Source organism: Alexandromys fortis, unplaced genomic scaffold (assembly GCF_014885135.2).
Source record: "Alexandromys fortis isolate MF-2015 unplaced genomic scaffold, M_Fortis_MF-2015_v1.1 scaffold_6, whole genome shotgun sequence".
NCBI lineage: Eukaryota > Metazoa > Chordata > Mammalia > Rodentia > Cricetidae > Alexandromys > Alexandromys fortis.
Window position 1 is genome coordinate 13,949,797 of NW_026067902.1, and position 26,051 is coordinate 13,975,847.

The following is a 26,051-nucleotide window of genomic DNA, read 5'->3' on the forward strand; positions in this document are numbered from 1 at the left end:
TTGGAGAACTCTAGGCCAGTGAGAGGCCCCGCCTCAAAGTGGATGGATGGCTTTCCTGGGATGATGCCTAAGGCTGTCCTCTGGCCTCCATACACATGTACAAACTTCTTACATACATGCACACACTTCCACACACATGTAAAAACTATTCTTTCATTGGAAATTTCACTCATTTCAACACAGTTTTGTCATAAACTCCACAAAGGTCTGGTTGGTAGTTTTCTATAATCCCAGTTCACATCTATTTCCTTTTCAAGAGTTCTGAGAAGCAAAGCAAAATCCCTTGAGTTGTATGGATTTTTGCGAATGATATGAAAAAGGTCCAGGATACATAGAGATTAAAAACTGCTTTGAGTTTTAATTAAGGATGGATGCATATGTAATTCTTAGAAGTAAATAATACTTTTCTAAATTATTATTTTACATGTGAGTATGTGTGTGTCTGTAGGTAAGTATGCACACTGTGTGCACTATGTGCACGCGAGTGCAGTTGCCCACATAGGTCAGAGGTATTGAATCCTCAGAGCTGGGATTACAGCCACCTGATGTGTGTGCTGAGACTTGAACACGTGTCCTCTGGAAGAGCAGCCATTGCTCTCAACTGCTGAGCCATCTTTCCAGCCCCAGGTCTATTTGTTTTTATGCGTGTGGGTGTTTTACACGCATGTATGTCTGTGTACCATGTGCCTGCCCTGTACTCTCGGAGTTGAGCTGAGGATGTCACCTGCCCTGGAACTGGAGTTTACAGGTGTGAGCTGCCTTGTGGGTGCTGGGAATTGAACCTGGCTCCTCTAGAAGACCAGCCAGTGCCTTTAGCCACTGAGTCATCTCTCCAGCCCCATGTTGAGTGGTTTTGACTCTGACACGGGCACAGCAGAGGAGCATCAGGGGACTAGGCTCATTTCCTAGAGAACTCTTGTCACTGGAGTTTTCTTGGCATGCTGTCTATATTATTTCTAATTTCCTCGCCTTTGAGAGTTGTTGCTTCATGGCTCTAATGCAAAGAGGCAGCAGCAGGGCAGTGCTCAGTGCAGCTTTGACAGCCCCTTCAGAGCTCCCTCTCTGATCTAGTGTGTTCTGAAGACACTTTGTTCTGTTTCCTCTGTTGCCGCGGTCTGGGCCCGTCAGTTCTAAAGCAACAAGCGCATATTGTTTTTATATCCTTAGGACTGCTGAGAGAGAAAGCAAATTTATTTGTAGAATGGACCAAGCTCTGCCCTTACGTCCGTGCAAATCAAAGCGTCTGGAAGGATTATTAGGAGAGTCTGCAGGTTTGGGCTTGAGCTGGAACATATGGCAAATGGGTCAAATGGAAAAAGAAATGATTTTTAAAAGTCTTCTTGCTAATTAAACATTTTAAACCTTCACTTATTTTGCACGTGTGCATGTCTGGGCACACGTGTGTCACGGCTTACACTCGGAGGCCAGAGGACAACTTGGCGGAATCAGTTTTCTTCTTCTGCCCTGTGGGTTACAGGGACAAACTCATGTCATCAGGCCCGGTGACAAGCACTTTAACCTGCTAAACCATCTCGCAGGGCCCTATTACTAATTTTATACCAATTCTAACTTCAGATTCAAATATATAATTCTCATGGGAATGTATGTATGTATGTATGTATGTGTATGCATGAATGTATATATGACAAGGTCTCTCTACATAGTTCTTGATAGCCTGGAACTCACTCTGTGGACCAGGCTAGCCTCAAACCCACAGAGATCTGTCTGCTTCTGCACCGAGTGCTCATATTGAAGGTGTGCGCCACCATACTGGGAGAGAAATGATATTTTAAGGTTCATGGGAAGGGGCTGGAGAGATGGCCCAGAAGCTAAGAGTATTTGCTGTTCTTCCAAGGATGCAAGTATAGTTCCCAGCAGCCATGTACCTGTGTCAGGTAGCTTATATCCTCCTCTAGCCCCAGCTCCAGACACCTGGTGTCCTCTTTGGGCACTTGCGTGTACACATAAATTAAGAATAAATCATTTAAAAAAAACTTAGTGGGAAATATTAAGCTTCCCGGAGTCTGTAGGACACAAATTATATTTCCTGTCATTCTAAGATCACAGGTAAATTTTCAACCTTGGGCTACACGCACTAGAACAAGTCAATGGGATCGAACTATTTACAGGTTAGGGCGTGGTCTTTTCCAGGCTGGCCCTCAGCACAAACCAGGAGCTGGTAAAGCCGCAGTAAGGCTTTACTGCCACTGGACTAACAGTGTGCGACCACCTCAGGCGGTCTGTGTGTATTCTGATTTTGTGCCAGCAGAGGCCGCTGTGGGCCGTATTAAATTCAAATAGACTCGTTTAGGAAAGAAGGCAATTTTCAAAAGCAAGTGAATAAATCTCCCATTTCTGCAACTTTAAACAAATTCTCTCATGTTTGATCCTCTGTCCTCGGGATGTCTTCCAGACACGCAGAGATAAGTTTACCACTAAACCAAAACCACAGGAAGCAATCAGTGTCAGGCGAAGCACCAGCTCTCATTCTGGTCAGTTACCAGATGCCTTCCCGGAAGCAGGTCCAGCGGTATCTTGTCTGCCTCGTGCACTAGCCAACTGTATGACCCTGACATGACGTCTGCAAGGTGAGGACTGTATATATAAAACTGATGGGTATTACTGGCTCTTAATTTTCTATTCTTCTATCTCAGCAGGCAGTTCTATTTTGAGGCACCCAGTCTACATGGGCACTGGGCAACCACTTTTTAAAATTAGTTTTTGTTCAGTAAGGTGGTGTAGAGCGCTTCCTCCGTCCTTCCTGGAAGAGATCTTTCAGTGCCTGCCCGTACTCAGTGTCTTAGATGCTCCTTCTGACCCCTTCGTGATGGTCAGCTTTGTGCTCATCTTGAAGTCTTATTCCTAAGATTTAAAGGCACTTACCTTTCTTCGGAGCTGGCTTGGTAATGTTCAGCTTGCCAGCTTTCTTAAACAAGCCCCGGATGCCTCCCTTCCCCTCCTCACTCTCATTGTCTTTGATGGCGGCCTCCAGAGCCAGCCGCTCCTGCTCCAGTTTCTCCAGTTCATCTGAAGAGAGGAGACACAGTCAGGGACAAAGTCTCTAGGAACGATCTTACGAATAAGACAGGTCTGGCATTTCGTATAATTATGCAATAAGACGGCAACGCGATGGTATGATTTTCTTTCCCCGATCATTACAAAGTAATGTTTCCAGTAAATTGTATTCAGTACGTAGTAACAGCTGCTCGGAGAAACAGCTCCATGCATGAAGCCATGGGGCTTTTATTTGTAAGGGCAAGAAAGGCTACTTTTTTGTTTGTTTTTATTTTGAGACAGGGTTTCTCTGTGTAACAGCACTGGCTGTCCTGGACCTTGATTTGTAGACCATACTGGCCTTGACTCACAGAGATCCTCCTGCCTCTGTCTCAGGAGTGCTGGGATTAAAGACTACTACATATTGATGCCTTTATACCATCACCCAGAAAACCCGATTTAGTGAGATGATGTCACTGTTAAACTACTGACCTAATGATTAAGATACTAGGTAAGATTTTCAGCCAGCAGAAGTGACAATATTGCAGAAGTCTGCTGGGCATGCATCCCACACAGCAAGGCTCTGAACTGAAACAGAAAACTCAGGAACTGCAGACAGACACCTGGGTATGCTCGTGTACACAGGTTATCCCTGCACTGGGGAGGTGGAGGCAGAAAAGTCAGGAATTCAAGGTCATCCTTGGCTCCACACGTGATGCCAGCCCAGGCAATGCTAAGACTGTCTCAAATGGGATGGGGGCGAATTATGGAAATATAATCAGGTCTTAGAATCAGCTTCTCTGATCTCTGAATACAGATTGCAGTGAACGAATGTCCAGTACTAATTGTGTCTCTTAAGTAAACAATAATGACAAAAAAATAGCATTATGGAGTGAGTGACCAAAGGCAAAGAGCCAAAGCCGAGGTTTCTGGGAGAATGTCGGAGTCCAGATGGCTGAAAAGTCATTTGAAACACTTGCGTGTAAACCAAGAGTCAAACTGTGCAAAATTTCCTCCAGAAGGTTCAGGACCACTCTCCAGGCTTCGGTGTGACATCTGGCTGCCTTTTAGCCTTGCTGGGTTATGACCATGTTGGAAAGTTCCTAGCTGACTTCTCTCCCTTCCTCCCCATCTCTCTATATTGTATAATACATAATCTCTCCTTCGCCTTGGCAAGTAAGAGGCTATAAGCAGTCACGTGACAGTGCTGAGCTAACAAGCATATTCTCGAATTTCTGTCAGATCTTCTAAATCTCATTGACTGCTGAGAAGTCAGCCATGGGGAATAAGCCCTGCTCCAAGGGAGAGGGCAGAAAACCAGATTCAGTGTCACAGACCCCGGCTAGGGCTTCTGTAAATGTCAGCTCTCAGAACCCACCGCCTTATCTATCTGCGAAGGGACGATTCCGCCTTAGCTAAATCTGTCCAGCTCCACAGAACCACCCGGCCCCTTTCCAGGTCTTAGCAATTAATCCTTTACCGGTGGCACGCGATTTGGAGTCAAATCACCCGTGTGATCTCCCCGAAGCTTCAAAAGTTCTCATGATAAGTGGCGGTAGAAAGACTGGGAATGAAGCTGATGGTCTTAAAGACCAGGCGGGTCATGCTTGCACTGATATTAAAAGGTGAGGACGGTCTACATTGCAGAGGGGACCACAACCCAGAGGAGCTCGGCTGTGGTTCTGTGACTTCAGGCCTTTACTCCTGTGGAATGGAAGATCAGAATACTTTCCTTTTCCACCCTCTGAGCTTCATAAGAAGATGAAACAGCAGAGTGCCTTGGAGCTTCAGAGAGACTAGAGCAGCAATGTATTCTTTATACATGTATCTGTGTGCCTTCTGGAAATGGGTCTTCTCAGGCCGGGAGTTGTTTTAACACTGTTTATTGCACGGTACTCTCTGGGTACCTTGTTTTCTTCCTTTCCAAACAGCTCAGAGAGGGTTACTATGATTTTCTTCATTTTGTGGATGAAGAAACCAAAGCCCCCAAAAGTTTAATAGCTTACATGGCTATCGTCCAGCAAGGCCAGGGCTTAAGTACAAAGAGCTCTGTCTGGCTGTCAATCTGGGTGTTTCCCAGCAGGAAGACCTTTTTGCGGCTTAGAATTACTTTACAACTGTTTCTATTAACTGTTAGCCTCAGCCGGGCAGTGGTGGTGCACGCCTTTAATCCCAGCACTCGGGAGGCAGAGGCAGGCGGATCTCTGTGAGTTCGAGGTCTGCCTGGTCTACAAAGGGAGTTCCAGGACAGGCTCCAAAGCTACAGAGAAACCCTGTCTCGAAAAACCAAGAAAAAAAAAAAAACTGTTAGCCTCTCCGCCTCTCCATGAGAGGAAGTGGAACATTTGCAGGCACAGGGTACCAAGGCAAACCACAGCACCAATGATGGTTCTGGAACATGTCATTTTAGGGAGGGCTCTAAAGATCTGGGCTGGATGCGAGGTTGCCTCAGAGTTCCAGCTGGGACATTCTCTTCCAGACCTCTTCCAGGAGCTTAGCTGTAAATTACTTGGAGGTGACCATAAGGGCTGCAGGGAGGAGGGGCAGCTCCCCTTTCTTTCTTTGGCAGATTCCAGCACACCTTGTGTTTAGCTACTAACTGTGCTCCGCTTGGGCAAAGATAGTTTAAATCTTCTTTTGCAGAGGAGCCAGCTGGCCGAGAACACTCCAAGTGACTCTAGCCGTTTGTTCCAAGAGTCCAGAGCCTATCCAGGGCAAGCAAACTGTAGAATCCCAGGCCCAGGCAACAGACAAAAGTCTGCTCCTATGCTTCAAATCCACTAGCTCCCTTGTAGAGCAGGCAAACTGGTACAATCTTTCTGGAGGCTAAAATTAGCTTGCTTAGCTATCTTGGGTCTCAGGGCCACAAGTGGTGCAATCTCCACTGCACAGTAGGCTTGCAAGTCTTCATTAGAGATGACTCTCCACCGTTTGCTCCGTGGGAGATAGATTGAGGAGCCCTCCCGTGTAGCTCCTCACATTGCGGTGTGAACCAGAAGCGCCCCTTGGGTGACCTGGGTTTTGAATTATAACTGGTGTACTGCATACCTCGGTCTGCACCGGGAACGAGGAGTAGACTTTGCCAAGACATTTAAGAGGGAGGGATACTGGGAAAATGAGTTACAAAAGTCATCATTGGTCACAAGAAGGAGGCGATTCAGGGGAGCCATGAAGTTGACATTAAAGATAATTCATTCTATTCTATACCAGAACTACTCTCCTTTTTCTTTACCTTTCTCTTCCTTCCTTCCTTCATTCCTCCCTCCCTCTTCTTTCTTTCTTTCTTTCTTTCTTTCTTTCTTTCTTTCTTTCTTTCTTTCTTTCTTTTCTGAGACAGGGTCTTCCTCTGCAGCCTAGAAGTCTTCACGTAGGTGACCCCTGGGAAAGGGTCATTCAACCCCAAAGGTTGAGAACTGCTGCTCCTTACTGTGCTTCAGTGACCTGATCATGCTATTTGTCTGCCCTTTGATTTCATAGATTTTGAGAGATTTCCCAAGGCTATAATGGTGAAAGTAGATGGCCTTTAGGTTGTCAGTTGAGAGCAGGATTTGAATAACTTTCTTTCTGCATACCCCAAAACAGTTCTAGTGAGGCCAGATGTGCCCAAACTGCTATGAACAGAGGTTATCACATTCCTAAGCGCTTCACAATCTGACCACAGGGTAACCAGTCGGAGAGACTGTATTTTGAAATTCATTTAGTTGTCAAAATGGCCTCATGTTCCAATGTGTCATGTTTTTCTAAAGATATCATTTAGGGGTTTATAGTTCACTCTCTGCCCTGAATCTAAAGGCCAGCAGGATGGGGAGCAGAGAGAGCCAGAGGGCAGCCATTCTCCCCTCCCATGTTACAACCTCCTTTTTCTATATTCATTATTAAATTACAACTCTTTCCTTGGCCAATCAACTTGAAGCCACAAATGCTTATATGACTCAGTTGCTGAGCCCCAGGTGGAGTCAGGCTGGATGGAAGGCAGGAAGCAGTCCCGCGGCCCTGCCTTCCAATCAAGCAATTATTTACTGCTAGGCCATCTGTCTTTATTTTGCTAAGCCACTCAATCAGACACAGCAGGATCACCGTGCTCTGAGCGGGTCATAAATCGTGCAGTACTTACACAGGGTACTCAATTGTGACTCATACTCTATCGCTTTGTTTACTACTGCTGCAATCTGGATACTTCGTTGTAACTGGCAAACTTGCTAAATACCTCTGGAATGTGAAAAAAATATGACATGCCACATCTTTTTGTGTGTGTGTTGTCAGCCAATAAATTAATTTATTTAGAAGACTATTAGTCATCAGTATTGGGCGACTTGCTGTGGTGAGCAAGTTCTAATGTTATGAGCATCGATCTTATTTAAACAAAAAGTTATTCTCATATGAGTCTGTGGCACAGTGCAGAGATGATTGTCATTAGCGGGCAAATTACCTAGAAAGCTGATCTCTACCCAATGCGTTGTTAACTGTGGTAGATGGGCTCTGAATTGCTAATGTTCCCCTTAAATTATAATCCGTGAGGACACTGCGGTGCCCGCGTTGGGAAAGCTATGATGATTATAATTAACATCCTCTTCGCAATCCTGAAGATTTATCAGGCTCGTATTAAGCCCTATATTATAATATAATATAACCAACTGCAAGTTTGTTTCCTTTCTAATCCAAAACCTAATATAAGTCTTATGCCATAAATTGTTGGTGCTTCATAACAAAGCATGGAGCTGTGGCATCAGCTAATTTCTGTCCTTACATTTTTTTTCACATGTTCTCTGTGTATTTGAGTGACATTGCATTTTTGTTTACCTAGGTAGTTGGTACTCATAATTATTTAATTAGTATCCAACCGTATTTTCCCTTTCTTGGCTAAGAAGCAGAAATATTTCAAACATCAACGTTGGTCGAAATAGCACTTTTTTCTTTGGGAAGCTTAAAGGAGCTATAGTTCAGTGCCAAGCTTTTTTGGGGTACATTTACAGAATCTAGCGGCTCTATTGCTCCACAGAAATCAACAGTTGGTGCATTTTGGTGCCTGGAGCAGTAAGAAGTAGCGGTCATGACTTTCAGCTATATCACACACATCAGTCTAATATAATACATAAAGCAAATGCATAAACTAAATACAAATTATACTTTTTTCATTTTTAGATAGAAAACTCAAAGGCACCAAAGCCAGAAAAAAAAAATCAAAATAGATGGTATATAGGACTCAGAGGATCTGAGTTGGATCTGACCAGGAAACCTTCTCCCTGAGAACCAGCTTTCATAGTACTAGAAGGTTCTATGCACGCTCCCATGGGAGGGAGGCAGTCAATTGTCCTGCCCAGCTGTGATGCCTATGAAGCACAACAATGAACAGAGTGGTAAGATGTCCCTAAAGATGCAACAGTGGCAGTCATATCGTGGAAGTAACCAACAGCTCTTTAATCGGACTTCAGACGCTCTCAACAGGAGGGAAATCATGCCTGGTACTGGAAACCTAGCCACTATCCAGGACTAATTAGGTCATAAATCTTAGAGGAGAGCCTGCTACTGCCACTTTACTAAGCCAGCACAATTCTTAACTGATTGGAAGGGCTTATACTTATGCCCTTAAGTGTGGTCTTCATCCCACATCAAAGAAACGGCTCTCTATAATAGATGGGAAGAATTACAGAAATCCACAATGAATGATGGTGGGGAGCCCACCCCCAACTGATAGATCCACAGCACAGTTTCTGCTCAGGGAACATCTTGGAAGAGGGAGCGTAATGATCATAAGAGCCAGAGGACCAGGAAATCTGCTGTTGAAGTGTGTCTCTTAGAAATGACAGGGACATTTCTCCCTTGACACCTCAACAATAAAGCTGCCTAAATAAGACCCGAATGAGGATTCCAACACTATAATTCTAGAGAAATCTCTTTCACTACAATTATCTGTGTCATGTTAATCTTATTTCATTCACCCTAACTGGGCTTGTCTGCTGTCCCCAACAATGTTGGTTATTTATTCCTACGGCTCCCTTGGCACCAGCTACCTGGCCCCTTTCTGGCTCCTTCATAGCTTCTTTCGTGGGCAGTGTTTGCATTCTTGCAGTTTCTATTTCCACCTTACCTACGATTGATTTCCCACCTTCATTTGCTGGGGATAGCCCTGAAACCATCCCACATTAAAGAGATTTGAGCAAGGGAAGTCTGTTTTTCACAGTTCTGGGAGTGAGAATTCCAGTAGCAAGGTGTTAACTGAGGTAGTTACCCAAGGCCACTTGGCCTAGTTTGCTGGTGGTGCTTCCAACACGGTAATGCCGAGCTCCGTGCCCTAATCTCTTTCTGTAAGAGCATTAGAAGAGTTGAATTGTGGTCCATCAGTGTGACCCTGTTTTACCTTAATTACATCATGAAAGGTGATCTTTGTAGACAGTTCCAATCTGAGGCGCTGAGGTTAGGACTTTGGCATATGAACTCGGTGGTTCCTGAGGCACAGTTTAGTCTGAAACATCTAAGTCTGGATCTCAAATGCAGGCAGATTAAGACTATTGACCACCTACTGAGCATCCCAGCAGGATTTCCCACTGACTCTGAGTTGAGACACACATCTCTCCTTAAAGCTGAAACCTCTTCTTACGCTGCCCTTCTCCTTTGATACTCTGGCACTCAGTCAACCAAGGTATCTTTTTCTTCACAGCTCCCTGTCCCATATCTTACGCATTCAATCAAACTCCAGTGCTGTTCTTTATGTCTCCAAAATGCTTTTTCATTCTGCATTTTTTCTCTTCACCCCTGAAGGTGATTTCTGAGTTTGGGCTGTTAACACCCCTTGTTTCCATTATTGTAGAACTCTTTTTCAAGCACACATTTTTACAGTCTTTTTCCTTGGTAAAATATTTCAAAGCAAATTATAATCATCAACTCTCACTCCTAGAATGTTTGTATATATCTCTCCACCCTTGAATTCTAAAAATTAACTTCTTAGTCTACAAAATAATGAATTTCTCTTGACAGTTTCATACATATATGTTATTGTGCCTGGCTCATATTTGTCATATTTGTCCTCCCCACCCCCGACTACCTTCTGCTGTCTGTCCTGCCCCTCTCACTGGTCTCCTTTCTCCCTCCAAATATACCCCATTCTGTTTTCATGTCACATATATGTATACATATATGTATATATGATGGAGGAAGGTCATTGGTTAATTATAATAAAGAAACTGTTTGGCCCTCATAGGTTAAAACATAGGTGGGAGGAGTAAACAGAACAGAATGCTGGGAGGAAGAGGAAGTGAGCTCAGACGCTATGCTTCCCCTCTCTGGGCAGACGTGATGAAGCAAGCTGCCAGGTCAGACATGCTGAATCTTTCCCGGTAAGACCGGTGCTACACAGTTTATTAGAGATGGGTTGATCAGGATATCAGAATAGCCAGTAAGGGCTAGAGCTAATGGGCCAAGCAGTGTTTAAAAGAATACAGTTTGTGTGTTGTTATTTCAGGCATAAGCTAGCCAGACGGCTGGGAGCAGAGTGGCAGGAATGCAACCCACAGCTCCTACAACATATATATATATACTTAAACCTAGATGTCACATATGCAGGAGAAAGTGACATCTCTTTCTCCATTCTTGACTTCTTTGAGTCATGCCTCAAATGACTGAAATAGTATGAACGTTATAAGCCAAGTTTAACCATTATACTCTGACTTACATCCGTCTGAGGATTCTCACTGGTGACAGACTACAGCCCACCCTTTGAGTACAGCAGAAGCATGGGAAGCCCTCAGCATTGCTCGCCTCCTACTTTTGCCTTGAGTGGTACTGATCTGCTCTGGCTATGCACATACCCACCCATCCCTGTCCCTCATCTTAACCTTTCTTCACGCTCACCTCCAGGCAAGAGATGTTTGTTCTCAAGTCTCATTATTTTTCTGTCCCTCAACATTGCTTACTTAACTTCTACTCATCCACTAAACCTATGTCTTAGTTAGGGTCTTTATTGTTGTAAAGAGACACCATGACCTATGACCTCGGCAACTCTTACAAATGAAAACATTTAATTTTTCACAGTTTTGGAGGTTCAGTCCATTATTATCATGACAGAGAACATGGCAGCAAAAGGCAGACTTGGTATTGAAGAAATGTTGAGAGTTCCATGTCTTGCAGGCAACAGAAAGTCAACTGACAAGTCACACTGAGGGAAGCTTGAACAAAAGGGATCTCAAAGCCTGTCCCAGCAGTAACACACTTCCTCCAACAAGGCCACACCTCCTAATAGGGCTCCTCCCTTTGGGAGGCCATTTTCTTTCAAACCACAACAACCTCAAACCATATTTCTTCCAGGAAGCCTCTTTGGGAATTAGATGCCCGCCCCTTTTAACCATAATTTCTCATTCATACATAACGACCACACTAATAACCATTTCCCGTCTACAATGCCAGTTTCGTAAGTGTAGAAACCAGGCTTATTAATACTATATTATCATTAATGCCAATACCTTCACCTGCACTCTGCGTGCTCTATTGTAGGTGTCCCAGGCTCTCCCCTTATCTTACTTTGCAACATTAGAAGACTCAGTAGAAAAGCTCAGCTGAAAAGGAGGGCTTGTGTTCTATCCTAATCTTTCAGAAACTCTTCACCTGTGGCTCTCCTTGCTTCATACACCAAAAGGATACATTTAAATTCTAAGAGTAAAGAACTCTACCACATTCTCTGTAGTGAAGCAATAGTACTGATCTGAACGAGTGTTTCTGCCTGTGCGCTACTTAGAGATTCACAGACCTGACACGTTCAGATTCATTTCCACGGTGGCTACAAACCAGTCCTTGTCAGCTGAAAGCAAAATACATACTTCTCCATGGGGGAGGGGGTCTTCATTTTCTGAAACACCCTGCAGAAATTAATTTGGCATTCTACTTTACTGAAGGTGTTCATTTACCTCGGTGCTGGCTTTGTGGTATTACAATAAGAAAAATCGTTAGCTACCCTGAGTTAGTCTATATCTCTGAATACGAGGACAAAGGCTACTTGTGTGAGCCACGGGAAAGCACACGTGCAGTGCACACAGCATGGGCTGAGGGAGAAGCATTTTGCCCATGCTGGGCACTGTTCTGACCCCACCCCAGAGGAAAAAGTCACCATCTGTTGAGAGGATAAGGAAAATACTCACCTTGGACCTGGAGAACTGGAGAGATGTCAAACCCTTGGCTGATCCTGACGATGACCACACCGATCTCAAAGTCAAAGGCGTCGCTGGAAAGAGAAGCAACATACTAAGTTTCCAATGTTTTCTTCTACCTTCACACAGGGTAAATATTAAACTTGTCTCTAGGATTTTGATATCATGAAGCTATTGAAATTCACTTCAGAACACAGCTAAGAGCTGATGTCTTCTTTGAGTTTTTTTTTTTCTCTCCTTTGTACCATTAAAAAATAAATTTTGGGTGGAGGTTGAAGCTGATTTGTTCTCATAGTCCCATCAGGTAGCTCTCTACACACTTTAAAATAATTAATCTATTATTAGGTGATCAAAACAATCTGATATATTTACAATGGAACATTTATAGATGGCAAAAATCTTCTGAAATTATGTGCCTTCCCTCCCTGTCACTGGTAAGACATCTCCAGGGACACTGGGCAACAAGTTTATGTTTAAAATGTCTCTAGCACAGCAGTTGGGAGGCACAGGCAGGTGGGTCTCTGAGTTTGAGGTCAACCTGCTTTACATAGTGACTTCCAGGACAGCTAAGACTACAGAGTTGAAACCCTGCCAACAAACAAACAAAAAGATTTCTGGTTTCTCTGAGGAGCTTTTGCTACAGATTCTGCACAGGCTTCAGAGAAGTGCTTCTCCCTGGAAGTCCTGTGTCCTCGCAGATGGCTCTGATGTCTTCTCAGCCCCAGCCTAAGGAAAGTTAAAGGATGTAGACGAGACGGAAAAGCGGTTGGTTTATCTCAGCTACTGTAGTACACGTTATAGATCTGGAAGCAAGCCTTATTTATTATTATTATTTGTGTTAACTAAATGTTTCTTACTCTGGAAGTTCCCTTATTGGCTCATCTGCAGAACTGAGACCCAGAATTCCTTATGATCAGGCCTTCCTCTGCAGCATCACTGTAGTCTGTGATTGATTGCTCAGGACCCCCTCTGCAGTATCACTGTGGTCTGTGATTGATTGCTCAGGTCTCCCTCCACAGTATCACTGATGTAGGTGATGGTCATCTTAAGCAACAAGCTTCCCAATAAGAAGTCGACCAGAACTTTCAGGGAATGATAGGAAGAAGTTCCACTCAAAGTTCAAACGTAAATTATCTTCACTTAACAAAGTAGGTGTATTCTAAGACAGAACTCTACATAAGCAAACCTTGTTTCTATTTAAACTGGATAATGAAAAGCTAGATAATTAGTTTCACAAAGACCATGCTGATTCTTTCATAGGCAGATGCATGGGCTTGATAGCGCATCTTAAGTCCTAAAGCCAATGAATGCTTTTCCTCACAAGACGAAGGGGTCAAGGCTTTGAAAAGGGGAGAGCATCCTACAGCGTCTGCCTGGGCCAGAGGCAGTGACAAGGGTGCTTGACAGTGAGGCTGAGAGACAGAAGAGGTCTGTGCACTGTGGCTATGGCTGCATTGGAGGTGGAAAAAGAGGGCCACCAGTCGCATCCACTCCTGGGCAGCTTCTAGGAGCTGGAAAGGCAAGGTAGGACTTGATACCAGGGCCTCCTATGGTATAATGGACAATCTAGCCTGGTCCACTTTGATTTGGGCACAATAAGAAATGTGTTAGATGTCTAACTCATCAAACTATAAGGTGATAAAAAAAACTAAGACAGATTCTAAGTGAAATCAACCATATTTGTGATACAGACATTTCAAACCTTTTGTTCATAGGAAGATAGTAAGACACTACACGATTGTAACCGTAGCCTCGCTCTAGCAGGATGTGGCTACCTTCCTCTCGATTGCTCTTTGGAGGTGGAATTATTCAATTTTATACTAATGAAAACTTGGATCACGTTAGTTAATATTGAATTTTACTACCAAGAACACCAGTTGCTAACGTGTTGTAAAAGCCAGAGGCTTCCTCAGTTTGATGTTACTAGGCTCTATCATTTTGATCCTTGGAATTGAGTGTTTGGGATGATGGAGAGGCTGATCACAGGAATGCTACATCAAAAACTGGATTATGAGGATTTGATTGATTACACAGTTCTTATATCTTCTGGTCATATAAGATAGATATGTAAGATTATATCTTATCTACACTTGCATTTCCTTCTCCACCCTGTTTGTTGACATAACAGCCAACCCAGGATCCCAAATGTTTCCAAAGAAAATTTCCTTCTCCTCTACCTGTCCCTTGTCTTCAATCTAGTAAAAGACTTTCAGGCTATTCCTTAAACATTATATACCTGGGTGACCTGTATACCTTAAACATTTGCCTTTTCTTGACTCCAATATCACCCCACCCAACCTCCATGGATACTTCAACTCCTTCCACTTATTGGTGGTGTGGGGTTTTATTTTCCCACTTTGGTAAAGATTTTACAGGAGCAGGAGAATGCGTTCTTCTCCAGCAGGTGAATCTGACACAGAGAGCTTTGTGTGTCCAGGTTGCCCGCTACCCTGGTCACTGCATCATCAACAGGGGCCCATCCTGGAAGCCATCACTTACTGTAGGATTCCCACGTAGTTCTCAATCTCTGACAAGGGAGCTTTCCTCCAGTTCTTTTTATATCCAATCACTAGAGTGTTTGGCTTCATTCTCCCCAAGCCTGAGGCCTAAACAGAGGACATAAACACATGAGCAATCCTTCCGGTGCCAGTGAAATACTACTGCAAATGAAAAACGATGTCAAAGAGCACTGGAGTAATGTTCTGAAGATTAGATTACATCTTAATGTATGTCCTTCATGCCCGTACCCAAGCATAAAATAGGAAGATCAGTTCTGAATCATCTCAGCCATAAATGGGTTTTAGATGACAGGAATGTAGCTTTGCTAAATTAGCAGTCATTTGCATTACTTCTGACACACTCATTAAAATGGTTCAATAATTTAAAATCAAGTAAGGGTTGGCTTAACTGTCGATGTGCAGAGGTTCAGAACTCATTTCCAACAGTGATGTCCAAAATGTCATCAACGATAAAATCCATGTTTTGGCGATCTCTGTATACAAGGACCATTGAAAGTTTCCTTCTCTTATTTACCGAAGAATGACTGAACTGTGCTTCCCAAACAGACTGCTTCTGCATGGTAGTGTCCTTAGGCATTATATTTCATATCAAAATTTTCGGTCAACTTTAAATGACAGGATATGGCTTCCAGTTAATCAGATTTAATGTGGTCATATTATCAAGTCTGTATTAATTACAAAGTGATGTCTGAGGTACTTGGAGCTTGGAATAACATGGAGGAGACAAGCTGTACATAAGCAGTTGTAACCCAAGAGTAAATGCAACAGAGGAAGCCCAGGGACACTTGCGCTCCAGCTGATGGCTCACAGCTTCATGGGGAAGCGACATTCGTTCTGGATCTTCAAGTTTAATTGAACATTGACAAGTAGAGATAAGGAGAGCTGCTAATGAAGGAAGGTCACTGGGTCCTGAAGATACTAGAGAAGCGTCCAGCACCAGCCATGCTAGAGGACACAGTCCCGAGTAGAAGGACATAGACACAATCGGCATGAACTTGGCCTTCCATACACTTGGTGTGTGCTTTATGTGAAGCTGCATATTCAATTTTTTTTACATTTTTGAATGTTTCTTTACTTTCATTTTTTTCATGATTCTTTTACTATTTAAAAAAAAAAACCTTGACAAATTTATTCATGTCTATGTTGAATTCTGGGCTTTTTCATGCCCCCTCAGGCCCTCTCTACTCTTTGCCTTCTGCTGAAGCCCTTTTCCTTAACATGCTGACACCTGTTTTGATGGCCATCTTTTTTTTTTTTAATTTATTTATTTACTATGTATACAGTGTTCTGCCTGCATATATGCCTGCAGGCCAGAAGAGGGCACCAGATCTCATTACTGATGGTTGTAAGCTATCAGTAATATCAGTATGTAATTGCTGGGAATTGAACTCAGGACCTCAGGAAGAGGAAGCAGGGCTCATCTCTCCAGCCTCAATGGCCATGTTCTTAGTCCACTGAGTTTAACTGTGGTCAGTTGCATGGCCATAAATACACATGAGGCTACTAACTGGCACACAGTCAACTTATTGGTGGATATATAGCTGAAGAAATGACTTTATTCCCCCCCCCCCGCACCCATAAATTGCCCATAGCCCTTCTATAGGGGGTGAGGCTCCGGAGTCTCCTCCCCTATGCATGATAAAATCAGTCTTGGTCCAATATTGTGTAGGTCTTGTGCCGGTAACCACGGCTGCAGTGAGTCATGGCTGTGATGCCCGTGTCATGTCTGGAAGATGCTATTTTGTAGCAGCCCCAACTCCTGACTCTAACATTCTTTGTCTCCCTCTACTGTGACGTCCCTGAGCCTTGGAGAGGATGATGTTGCTAACCCCTTTAGGGCTCAGTACACCACAATCATTTGCTCTTCATACATTGACTAGTTGTGAGTCTTTCAACATTAAGTAACACCTATTGCAAAAGAAGCTTCTCTGATGAAGGCTGGAACCAGCCCTAATCTGTGGCCATAAACACAGTGTCTATTTAATAAATCAAGAAGAGTGGTCTCTCCTCTGGGGTCTGTGACTTCCCTACTCACAGGCTCTTGACCAGGTTTCTATGAAAAGAGTTCTCCAGTGTGGAGGAGGCCTCAAATCCAAACAAAAGTCTCTAGTTATCTCTATAATGGGCATGCTGCTGTTACTCAAGTGGGGGTGTCTTGCCAGACAGGTGATTCTTATAGAACGCCTGGACAGAGGCTGTAACTGCCAAGGCTGATCAGCTGATCCAAGGGTGTGGCGAGACTGGGATGCTGCAAATTCAGAGCCAAGAACTTCCTATTGCCTCCCTCTGTGGGCCAGCTAATATTATTGCAGTCACTAGGCTAATATTTTGAAATACACAAATGCTATATTCAGAGAGTCTTTGGATTGTTTTATATTTTTTTTTCGTATTTTAAATTACTGAGATGAGAACTGGGGAACAGTTTCTGTATTCACTACAGAAGTAGAAGAGGGAAGGGCAAAGGAAAGAACGAGGGAGAGAGAAAAGGGCAGACTCCGGCATGTAGCCATAGACATGATCACATCTATTTAACGTTCTGGAAATAATTCCCAAGGCTGGGGCGGTTTTCCACCCTGATCTACATGCATTTATTAGTGGAGTCTTGCAGCTGCCCACCCGTCATTTGCAAAAGAAAAAATAGGAAAGATGCCTGACCGGACCATGGCTACCTGCTGTAGGAGAGGCAGAGTTTGAAGTTTTAATAGGGTCCTGAATGTCCTCAACCACTGGAACAAATTTGCATTTCAATGAGTGTGGGGACAGAGCGGTGCTGGTAGCCAAAGGCAAACTCATTTTCTGCTTCCAGTCGATCATTTCTAGTTCAGTGTAACAGAACCTCGGCTTTTGCCCGTCACAGAGAATTTGAAATGTGTTCCCTGGTCATCTGTCTCGGTCTCCGATGCTTCCTTGGTGAGTGGCCTAACGCTAGCCATTGGTTTGAGGTGCTTCATCCACCAGATGCTGTCTTCTGCCTCTGGGCTCACTCCCTCGGTGCCTGCCTTACCTGAAGGAGACTCCGGACACCATCTCGGAAATAGTCTGCTGCCACTGCTGCGTAAAAAGCCTTGATTTTGTTCTTTATGAGCCAGGCCTGTTTTTTAGCCATGCCGCTGTTCATCTCCTTGACACACAGCTTGCGAGGGCCCTGTATGATGCAATGAGATATTAGTTAGAAGCCCAACTCTTATACGGCACACTGCTGTTGTTTTCCAAGTGACCAAGCCAGCCAGTCAAGCCCCATTGAATGAAGATACGGGATTGAGGGAAATGTACCCCCTTAAATGGGAACCTTGTTTTGGGAGAGGACCTGTGCTGCTCATTTTGAACTAGAACTCATTTTCAACCCCAAATCCAGGCTTAATAAACAATTGCCTTCTACAGAATGGAAACAAAAAGCTGAGGGTGTTGGTGGCACACGGGGAAAACACTCAGAACATGACTGAAGAGGCTCATGATGAATCCACAAGCAATCTGTGATTCTACAGTGAGAGCCACGTTTATGAACCTCAGAGAAATCTCAGTTAGATTCCAATGTCAAGAAATGGACATATCTCTTGGGAGCCAGTGTATGACGAACTGCAAGTTCTGCCACAAGCGCACATCCCGACAGTTCTATTGGTGCCTAAGCACTGCCTGTAGGTGTGGTAAGAATTCCTTCATTCTATTCTTTCCCTGCATCAATACACTTATAATTGGGCAAGTTAATGCTTCCTCCTCATTTATTAAATTTGGTGGGGACGAAAGGCCTTGTGTCCATGACATGAGAGAATGAGATAGGCTAAGGGAAGCCAAGGCAGGCATGGTGGTGGTAAAGCATCTAGTAAGCTCAAGGTTTAATTCTGGAATCCAATGTTCAACTAACAGGTCCTCTTCCTTCAAGGTTCAGGTTCCTCCTCTTCTTCTCATGACTTAATGCAGTCCCAGAGGTATTTCTGTTTGTCGCCTATGCGTCTGGCCCGACACATGTGAGCTACCTACTTTCTCCAGTCTAAAGAGGGATTTGTATTTTGTTTGGATGTCTTTGATATCAAGTCCTTTGACATCTTGATCCCATGTGGTGAAACTGCCCCTAGACGGTATAGAGTAGGGCATAAGTGTCCATATTTCTGATAAACTTCCAGGTGATCCAGACACTACTGGTTCCCCAGACTGCACTTAGAATAGAAGACTCAGGGGTCTTTGACGGGAAACAAAGGACTTTGGGATGCAGGAAAATAAGGTACAAGATTTGGTGTCAGACAGACCGTTTCTAGCCCAACGACGCTTGGCTACTTTGGAGGTCATGGCTTATCTCTGAGCTTTGAAATCTTATTCTGGATGTGGGAATAAACGCCCTTTTCCTGCATGGCTGTCTGAGTAGTAACAGTAAGTGTAAGGCATCTCGTGCTAAGCTTAGAAAGCACCAGGTGCCTACCTGCAGCCTACTTCTGCCATTGCAAGTGGATGTTCATAATTTCAGTGACATCCCAGGCCTAATTCTGTATTGTGTCTGCTCTACCGCACCTTTGGAATGTCACTGAGCTGGGAGTCAGAGTGCTGGGTTTAAATGTGGCTCTGGACTGACTCGCTGGCACAAATGGTGTCCTTTCTTGAGGGAAAATATATTTATACAAATAAGGCAATTTCTGGGTCACCACTGCCCAATATAACAGCTCTCATCCACATGTTATCCCTGAGCATAAGAGATATCCTAGAGGTCTTGGTACACAAATATATGTAACATAACCTCATTAGCATTTGTGATTATTGCATGTTGAAATAACATTTTGGATATATTTGAGTTAAACAAAAGAAATTATTAAAATAACTTCATCTATCTTTTGTCTTTTTACTTGACAACTAGAAGATTTTAAATTATATATACAGTATGTATTATATTTCTGTCATACAGCACAAATTGAGCTTCGGGGCCATTTCCATTTTGGTACTTTGTTTAAATTGGATCAATTGTTCTTTATGTAGCTAGTAGTTTGCCAGCATATGTTCTAGAAGTTACCAATATTCCGCCAAAATTGATTCACTTATGTTAGTCAAAAAGCAAGAGCTTTCAATGAAGATGGAAAAGGTGGAGTCTGAAGACCTGGACCTCAGGAAGGTATGATAGATAGTATGGGAGAAGTTTCACTCAGGGCTCCAGAAGTCAGTGCCTTTTAAACTCCTAGCCCTCCCGTGGGCATTCTAGGCTTCACCCACGACAAGAGGAGGAAAGAATATTGTACTGAAGGTCGCTTAATGTTGATGACAACCATCAGACAGAAGAACAACCAACAACTGAGAAAGATGTTAGACCATCAGAGTCCTAAGCTACCCTGTAATGACTGTAAACTCCTGGGGAAAATGGAGCTTACTTAAAGAAATAGATCTAACGTATGTCTGTTAGTATTACAAAAATCTGGATTAAACATTAATGGTGACAGAGAGATTTATTTTAATGACTGAGTTTGCCATACTGAAAAGTCATAAAAATATTTCATACAGAATCTCTTTTTGCTAAAAGGGATTACGATGTTCTCGTAGCGTGCTCATTAATATGAGTTAGACTGTAAGGCACTTAAGAAGGCTAAAGCCACCAACAGAAGGGGGACATTCTGGAGCATCATTAACCAATAGTCAAATATGCCATGATCACAAAAACGGATTTTATCGCCCAACGAATATATTATTGAGATTAACTTCTGTCAGCATTCCCAAATATGAGCACACAAATTAATTCTCCAATTTGAAAAATGTGTATATTTATATCAACTATGCTTCCATATGTTGAGAGACTCGTGATTTTGCTTTCATTGCTTCTCTGGTTGGAACTACTGGAGGCTAATTTCTCTCCTTTTCTGATTTGGCCCATGAACCATGTCATATACCCTACTGCTCATTCTTAGGTCATTTCCTTCTTCCTCTATTTGTAATGTCATTATTTTATTAGCGTCTTTATAAAGGCCCACTGACACAAAGAGTTTAGCATCCCTCATCTGAAATTTGGAAGCTGAACAAGAAAAAGACAAGGGAAGGGAGAGGGTGAAGGGTTAGCTCTTCATGGCTGAACATGAGTTAGGTGCATAGGGGTCTAGCAGATCCACTGCCTGGACCTGAGGGTATCTGGGCTTTGGTTGAAGACTACGTATTTCAGGAACGAAAATAGCAACTATCATACTCTCTCAATAATAACATCACAACATTAACAAAAATAACAAAGTTAATTCAGTATTCACTGTTTGACAGACACAAAATAGTGCATGAAGTCACATATAATTCTCACGATGACCCTAAAACAGATGATTCTTTTATTCAGAGAGACTAAGCTACGTGTATAAATGAATCAAAGCTAATAAGTAGCTAAATAGTGGCTCCAAATTTGATTGTCAGTTTCAAAGACCCCGGGGAACTTGCTTCCTGGAGTTGAAAACAAAATTGTATCTCCCTTCCCATCATCACTACTTAACATTTCCATAAGGCTGGCTTAACCATCATCAGTATTCTTTGGGGAAAGACATTTCCAGTGGTACGCTGCCTCCCCTGCATCCCTTTCCATCTGTTTCCTTGGAAAGATGATTGACAGCTGAGCCTTGAATCTAAACATTCTGACAGCATCCGCAGCCTCAGGAGTTCACAGGAAGTAACTAACCGGGAAGTCTTTAATCGATGCAGTAACTGTTTTCTGTTCCCAAGAGAATTTTGGCATTGGGGAGTCGGACTCACAGGGCTTTCACGGAGACATCAGCACAGTTATGTGAAGTGTTGTCCAACATATGTATGAACCTACCAGATCACACACTTACTTCACATGAAAAGGTTTTCCAGGACTGTAGTCCTTTTTGCAGCTAAGGAATCAAAGGGTTAGTTAAAAGCGGGGTTTCTTGTCTCCATGGAAGACCTTTTCTCCCTTGCCAATATATGACTGTTTATATTTCTTGTTCATTTCTCCGGTCCTGAAGAAATTTTCTTGCTTGCTAAACCAAATTTTCTCTAAATTGCTAGGGCAGAAAAACACCCCAAACTGCTTATCCCATCAAAACCGGTTTCTATATTATATTGGCCAAAATGAAATCCACTAATGCAGGGCACTAAAGTTGATAATAAGAGAGAAAGGCTCTTGATAAGTTTTTAACAAATTCTCTGGAGTCACAGTTGGCCATAACCTAACCTGTCAATCTTCCCGACTCAGTAGCTCTCTCCACCCCACTGGATAATTGTATTTAGTAATATTGCTTGAGTTACTGTCATCTAAGCACAGAAAAGGAAAGAGAACGTGGCCAACTTTCATAGCATTTAGGATATTGCTAAGTTTTAGATGTTTGAGTGTTTCTTAAGATGCAATATGGCAAATTAGTTCACTGTGTCGTTGAAGCGTTGACTGCCCTCACACGCATTCCTTAGCAAGACTGGAAATGTAAATAGTGGTCTTTGTGACTGTTCTCTCAGGCCGTCCAGGCTTTCTTCCTCATGGCCTAACAAGAGGCGCCCTGGGAGGCCGCCACGACATCCCAATTGCCATTTTCTTGTTAGGATGGTCCAGTACATCCTAACATCCTGCTTCTTTTTTTTTTTTCCAGTTAGTAAAATAAAAACAAGAGTTTCTTTGTTTTCTGTGTCTTAAGTGCTTGCAGATCAAATAAGAAATTGGGAAGATGCTTTGAAGACTATGTAAGTATTTAGTCATGTAAACACACGTTGATAAACATTTAAATTGAGAGAGACACAGAGAGAGCACACAGACAGAGGAGAGAGAAGGAGAAAAATGAGAATACACGCAAAGGCAGGTTAGTATGGAGGATTTAGATAAACTTTAATTTTAATTTCAATGCTTTGTATTCATTTGGAGGATTGGTAAATAATTATTGTTTACTTTTTAGCATCTACTTTGGAAAACCTTCTAGAAAAACCTCTAGTCCCTTGTTAGTCCCCCGCACAGTCTCAAACAACAGGAAGTTTGCTCAACTCTGTCAAAGGCGTGGAATGCTTAGCTTAATTCTCCAGAGATTTGTAGTGTCATCACAATTATCTAAATATTTCATCTAAAATCCACGTGTGGTTATAAGGCCATTATGTTTGGTTTCTTCTTATTGGCTTCCATAGACTCATGAGTGTTCTGGTATGATCTTTCCCACTGTTTTAATTTAGACAGTTATCAACCCAGATATCTCCATTTTATTTCTGAGCTAGTTATGTTCTTGAGTCAAAGGCCATAACTTAAAAATATTTATCACTTTTAAGTGGTCTCCTGAGAAATCAGAAATATATTTCATCTATCCATTTAAATTCACTATTACTTTTTCTGCTAGTTCTGAATCAAAGAGAACTCTTGTTCAAGCTATCCTGTCACTTCCCTATTACTGTAGGTATCAGCTGTGGCACCTAGAATATCTCAAGGTGAGTGCTCCTCTTAGGTGAGCACTTCCCCTTGGGTGAGCACTTCCCTTGGGTGAGCACTTCCTCTTGGGTGATCACTCCCCTTGGGTAGATACTCCCCTTGGGTGAGCACTCCCCTTGGGTGGACACTCCCCTTGGGTGAGCACTCCCCTTGGGTGGACACTTCCCTTGGGTGAGCACTCCCATTGGGTGAGCATTTCCCTTGGGTGAGCACTCCCCTTGGGTAAACACTCCCCTTGGGTTGAGCACTCCCCTTAGGTGAGCACTCCCCTTGGGTGGATACTCCCCTTGGGTGAATACTTCCCCTTGGATAATGCAACTCTTACCACAAAGACTTCACAGCAGATGCAGAGGCCGCTGTTCTTCGTAAAAGCATGAGTTATATCCAAGAGAGCAGGTCTTGCCATGGGTCCCCCTGTTAAGACAATGCACTGGGGTCTGAAAGGAAAGAAGACATGAGCATTGGCCAGTGCAAGAAGCATGTGTAAAGGAAAAAATCAGAAAACGTGGAAAAATGGAACATCCATTTCCTTAATAATTTCTTGGATTTCCCACCAGAGTCCTTGAATTATCCTGACTGCATCTTGTCGTCTTAGGAAGTTTTGTTTAACTAATCACAGCAGAAGTATGAAGTAGGGAAAGGGTAGTCCCAGGCTCCCCTTGTCTTTCTTTTTTAGGCACTACATCACCCCAAGTCTCCAGACAGCCTGTCCATCTCTCATCAGTATTTTCACTAACCTCCCTTGTTGGCTTATGTTGTGAGCACCATTATATATAACTAATGAAGATCTAAAAATCACTGCTTCTCCTCAGGGAATTCATTAAACCACCCAGTCCCAGATTGAATGCAGATAAGACCGGGGATTAACACGCATGGGGATCTGACATCTCGTCCTTTAAATCTTTGTGACTCCAGGCGCCAAAAATGGCACAGCAGGGTGAGGAGCTGTGGCTCTAGGCGGGCAGAGCTCAAAACGGAAGGAAAAACACATTCATTTCTGCTCTTGGTAACAGTGTGAATTCTATCCAAGAACGCAGGCCTTCTGCCACTGTGAAATTAGGTAGCTTTGCTATTCATGTCTGAAATGAGCCCACAAAGCTACTCGCAGCCCCACTGATGTATTTGGCTTCCTCTAAATGAAAGACACTTGGAATGTGGAACACCAGGGGACCCCCCAAAACCAACTTTACCTGAAATTTTTCACATGGTCTTCCACTGTGGTTAATTCCAGAGCATTGTCTAAAGCGCTCACATAGGAAAGCGCCTGGGTGGAGGAACCCCAGTTCACATCTGTGGACAAAGGAGGAAATTGGTACCTCCCCAAAATTGACCTTTTCTCTGCATGCCTTGAATACTTTTTAGTAAACCATTCTCTCCTGCAAGTTTTCTTGCCTATGCAAGCAGTGATGAGAGCCCAAGTTAGAGAAAATACAACATAGGGTTTCCTGGAAAGAGCCTTGTACCCTCCCGTGAGCACCACGTGAATCCTTAGGAACGTGCCTCCCTTCCAGCCAGGGTCACAGTGTAAATCTGCAGCCCCAGAAAGCCTGTTCAGTAAGAAAGGTTGCGTGGTGATGCCCACACAGGCAGAAAGCCCAAGGCCTTCACAGATTCTTCATAGGAAACAAAAGAGGGATTTCTGTGTGCAGGGGTAGTGCGCAGTCATCCTTCTCTTCTGAGCGGCAGAGCTCATCAGCTTGGGAAGTTTTGCTTGTGGGGGTCTTGAGGAGAGTTTTAGGCTCTTAGCGAGTGTCTCAGTCTGGCCTGCCAGAAACTAACCTTTCAAAGAGGGAGCTCAGCGCTCTCTCTGCTTCAAAAGCAGTGTGTTTAAATATTAAATGAACTTGGTAAGTCTCATGATGGGAGTCTCAGGGGCGAACTGACAGATCTTCCTGGATGGCAGGTCTCCCAAGGCTTGCGGAGCGTGGGCACAAGTGAATATTCTATCTGACGATCGAGCAGAGTAATATGAAGTGTTGACTCTGTGTGTGTGTGTGTGTGTGTGTGTGCGCGCGTGCGTGCGCTCTCATGGCACAGCAAATGTGTTGGTGGTCAGAGGGCAAGTTTTGGGAGTGGGATTTTCTCCTTCCTCTGTAGGCTTGAAAGATTGCATTCGGGGTGTTCAGGCTTACACGGCAAACATTTCACCCGCTGAGCTAAATTGCCGCCCCGGTACTCACCCTCTTAAGGCAAAACCCTCTACTAGTCAATTTGATCTTCATATGTAAAAGAAGGAACTGCAAACCATACTATATACCAAAATTAACTGCAGTAGATAATGGACTGTAATCAATTATCAAAGTAGCAAAAGTTCTAAATGTCTGTAGCCTTAGGTTGAGGGAAGATGTCTCAGGTCTCTCTCTCTCTCTCTCTCTCTCTCTCTCTCTCTCTCTCTCTCTCTCTCTCTCTCACACACACACACACACACACACACACACACACACTCACACATTACAAAAGATAAAATATAAAAAGAAAGATCAATTAGTCTTGATTAAAAAAATAAGAATGTGCATTGATAAAAGTGAACTATCAGGTAAATGAAGCGAGAAGCCATGGGCCTGGAGAAAATAGTTAGAAAGTACACACTGCAAGCGGGCAGACTACACAAGGAAGCCTCACATTGAGTTAGAAAGCAGTAAAAAAAGAAGACAAAGGATTTAAATAGCTGCTTAATAAGATGTATAAATGGCATGTACGATTTTCAGTGTCGTTAGTCACTAGAAAAATGCACACTGAGTGACAGAGGCTAGGACTACGCCTCTATTACAGGGACTTCAGAAACCAACTGGCAATGCTACCTGCTGACAAGGGTGTGGAGTGACCAGGACACCTTTTTAGGCTGCTGTTTGGAATGGAAACTAATACTGCTATTGTGGCAGACAATCTGGCAGTGAAGTTACAGACACTGTGTACAAGCAGTCTTGCTCCTAAGCATTTACTCAACAAAAATAAAAACACCTATCCACTTAAATTATATGTATATATTAATATATAAATAACACATATGATACTAATATATAAAATTGTACA

General features: G+C 43.2%; 1 protein-coding gene across 3 annotated transcripts in view; it reads right to left on the reverse strand.

The window, feature by feature from the left end:
* Window positions 1-26,051, reverse strand: part of Slc12a1 (solute carrier family 12 member 1) — a 78,162-nt gene that overhangs the window by 12,660 nt on the left and 39,451 nt on the right. For all 3 annotated transcript variants that reach the window (XM_050134455.1, XM_050134454.1, XM_050134456.1), the window contains 6 exons: window positions 24,209-24,308; window positions 23,344-23,455; window positions 17,655-17,795; window positions 14,631-14,737; window positions 12,123-12,205; window positions 2,884-3,027 (listed from right to left, as the gene is read on the reverse strand). In XM_050134455.1, the coding sequence (XP_049990412.1) occupies window positions 2,884-3,027; window positions 12,123-12,205; window positions 14,631-14,737; window positions 17,655-17,795; window positions 23,344-23,455; window positions 24,209-24,308 (687 nt within the window). The remainder of the gene's footprint in view (window positions 1-2,883; window positions 3,028-12,122; window positions 12,206-14,630; window positions 14,738-17,654; window positions 17,796-23,343; window positions 23,456-24,208; window positions 24,309-26,051) is intronic.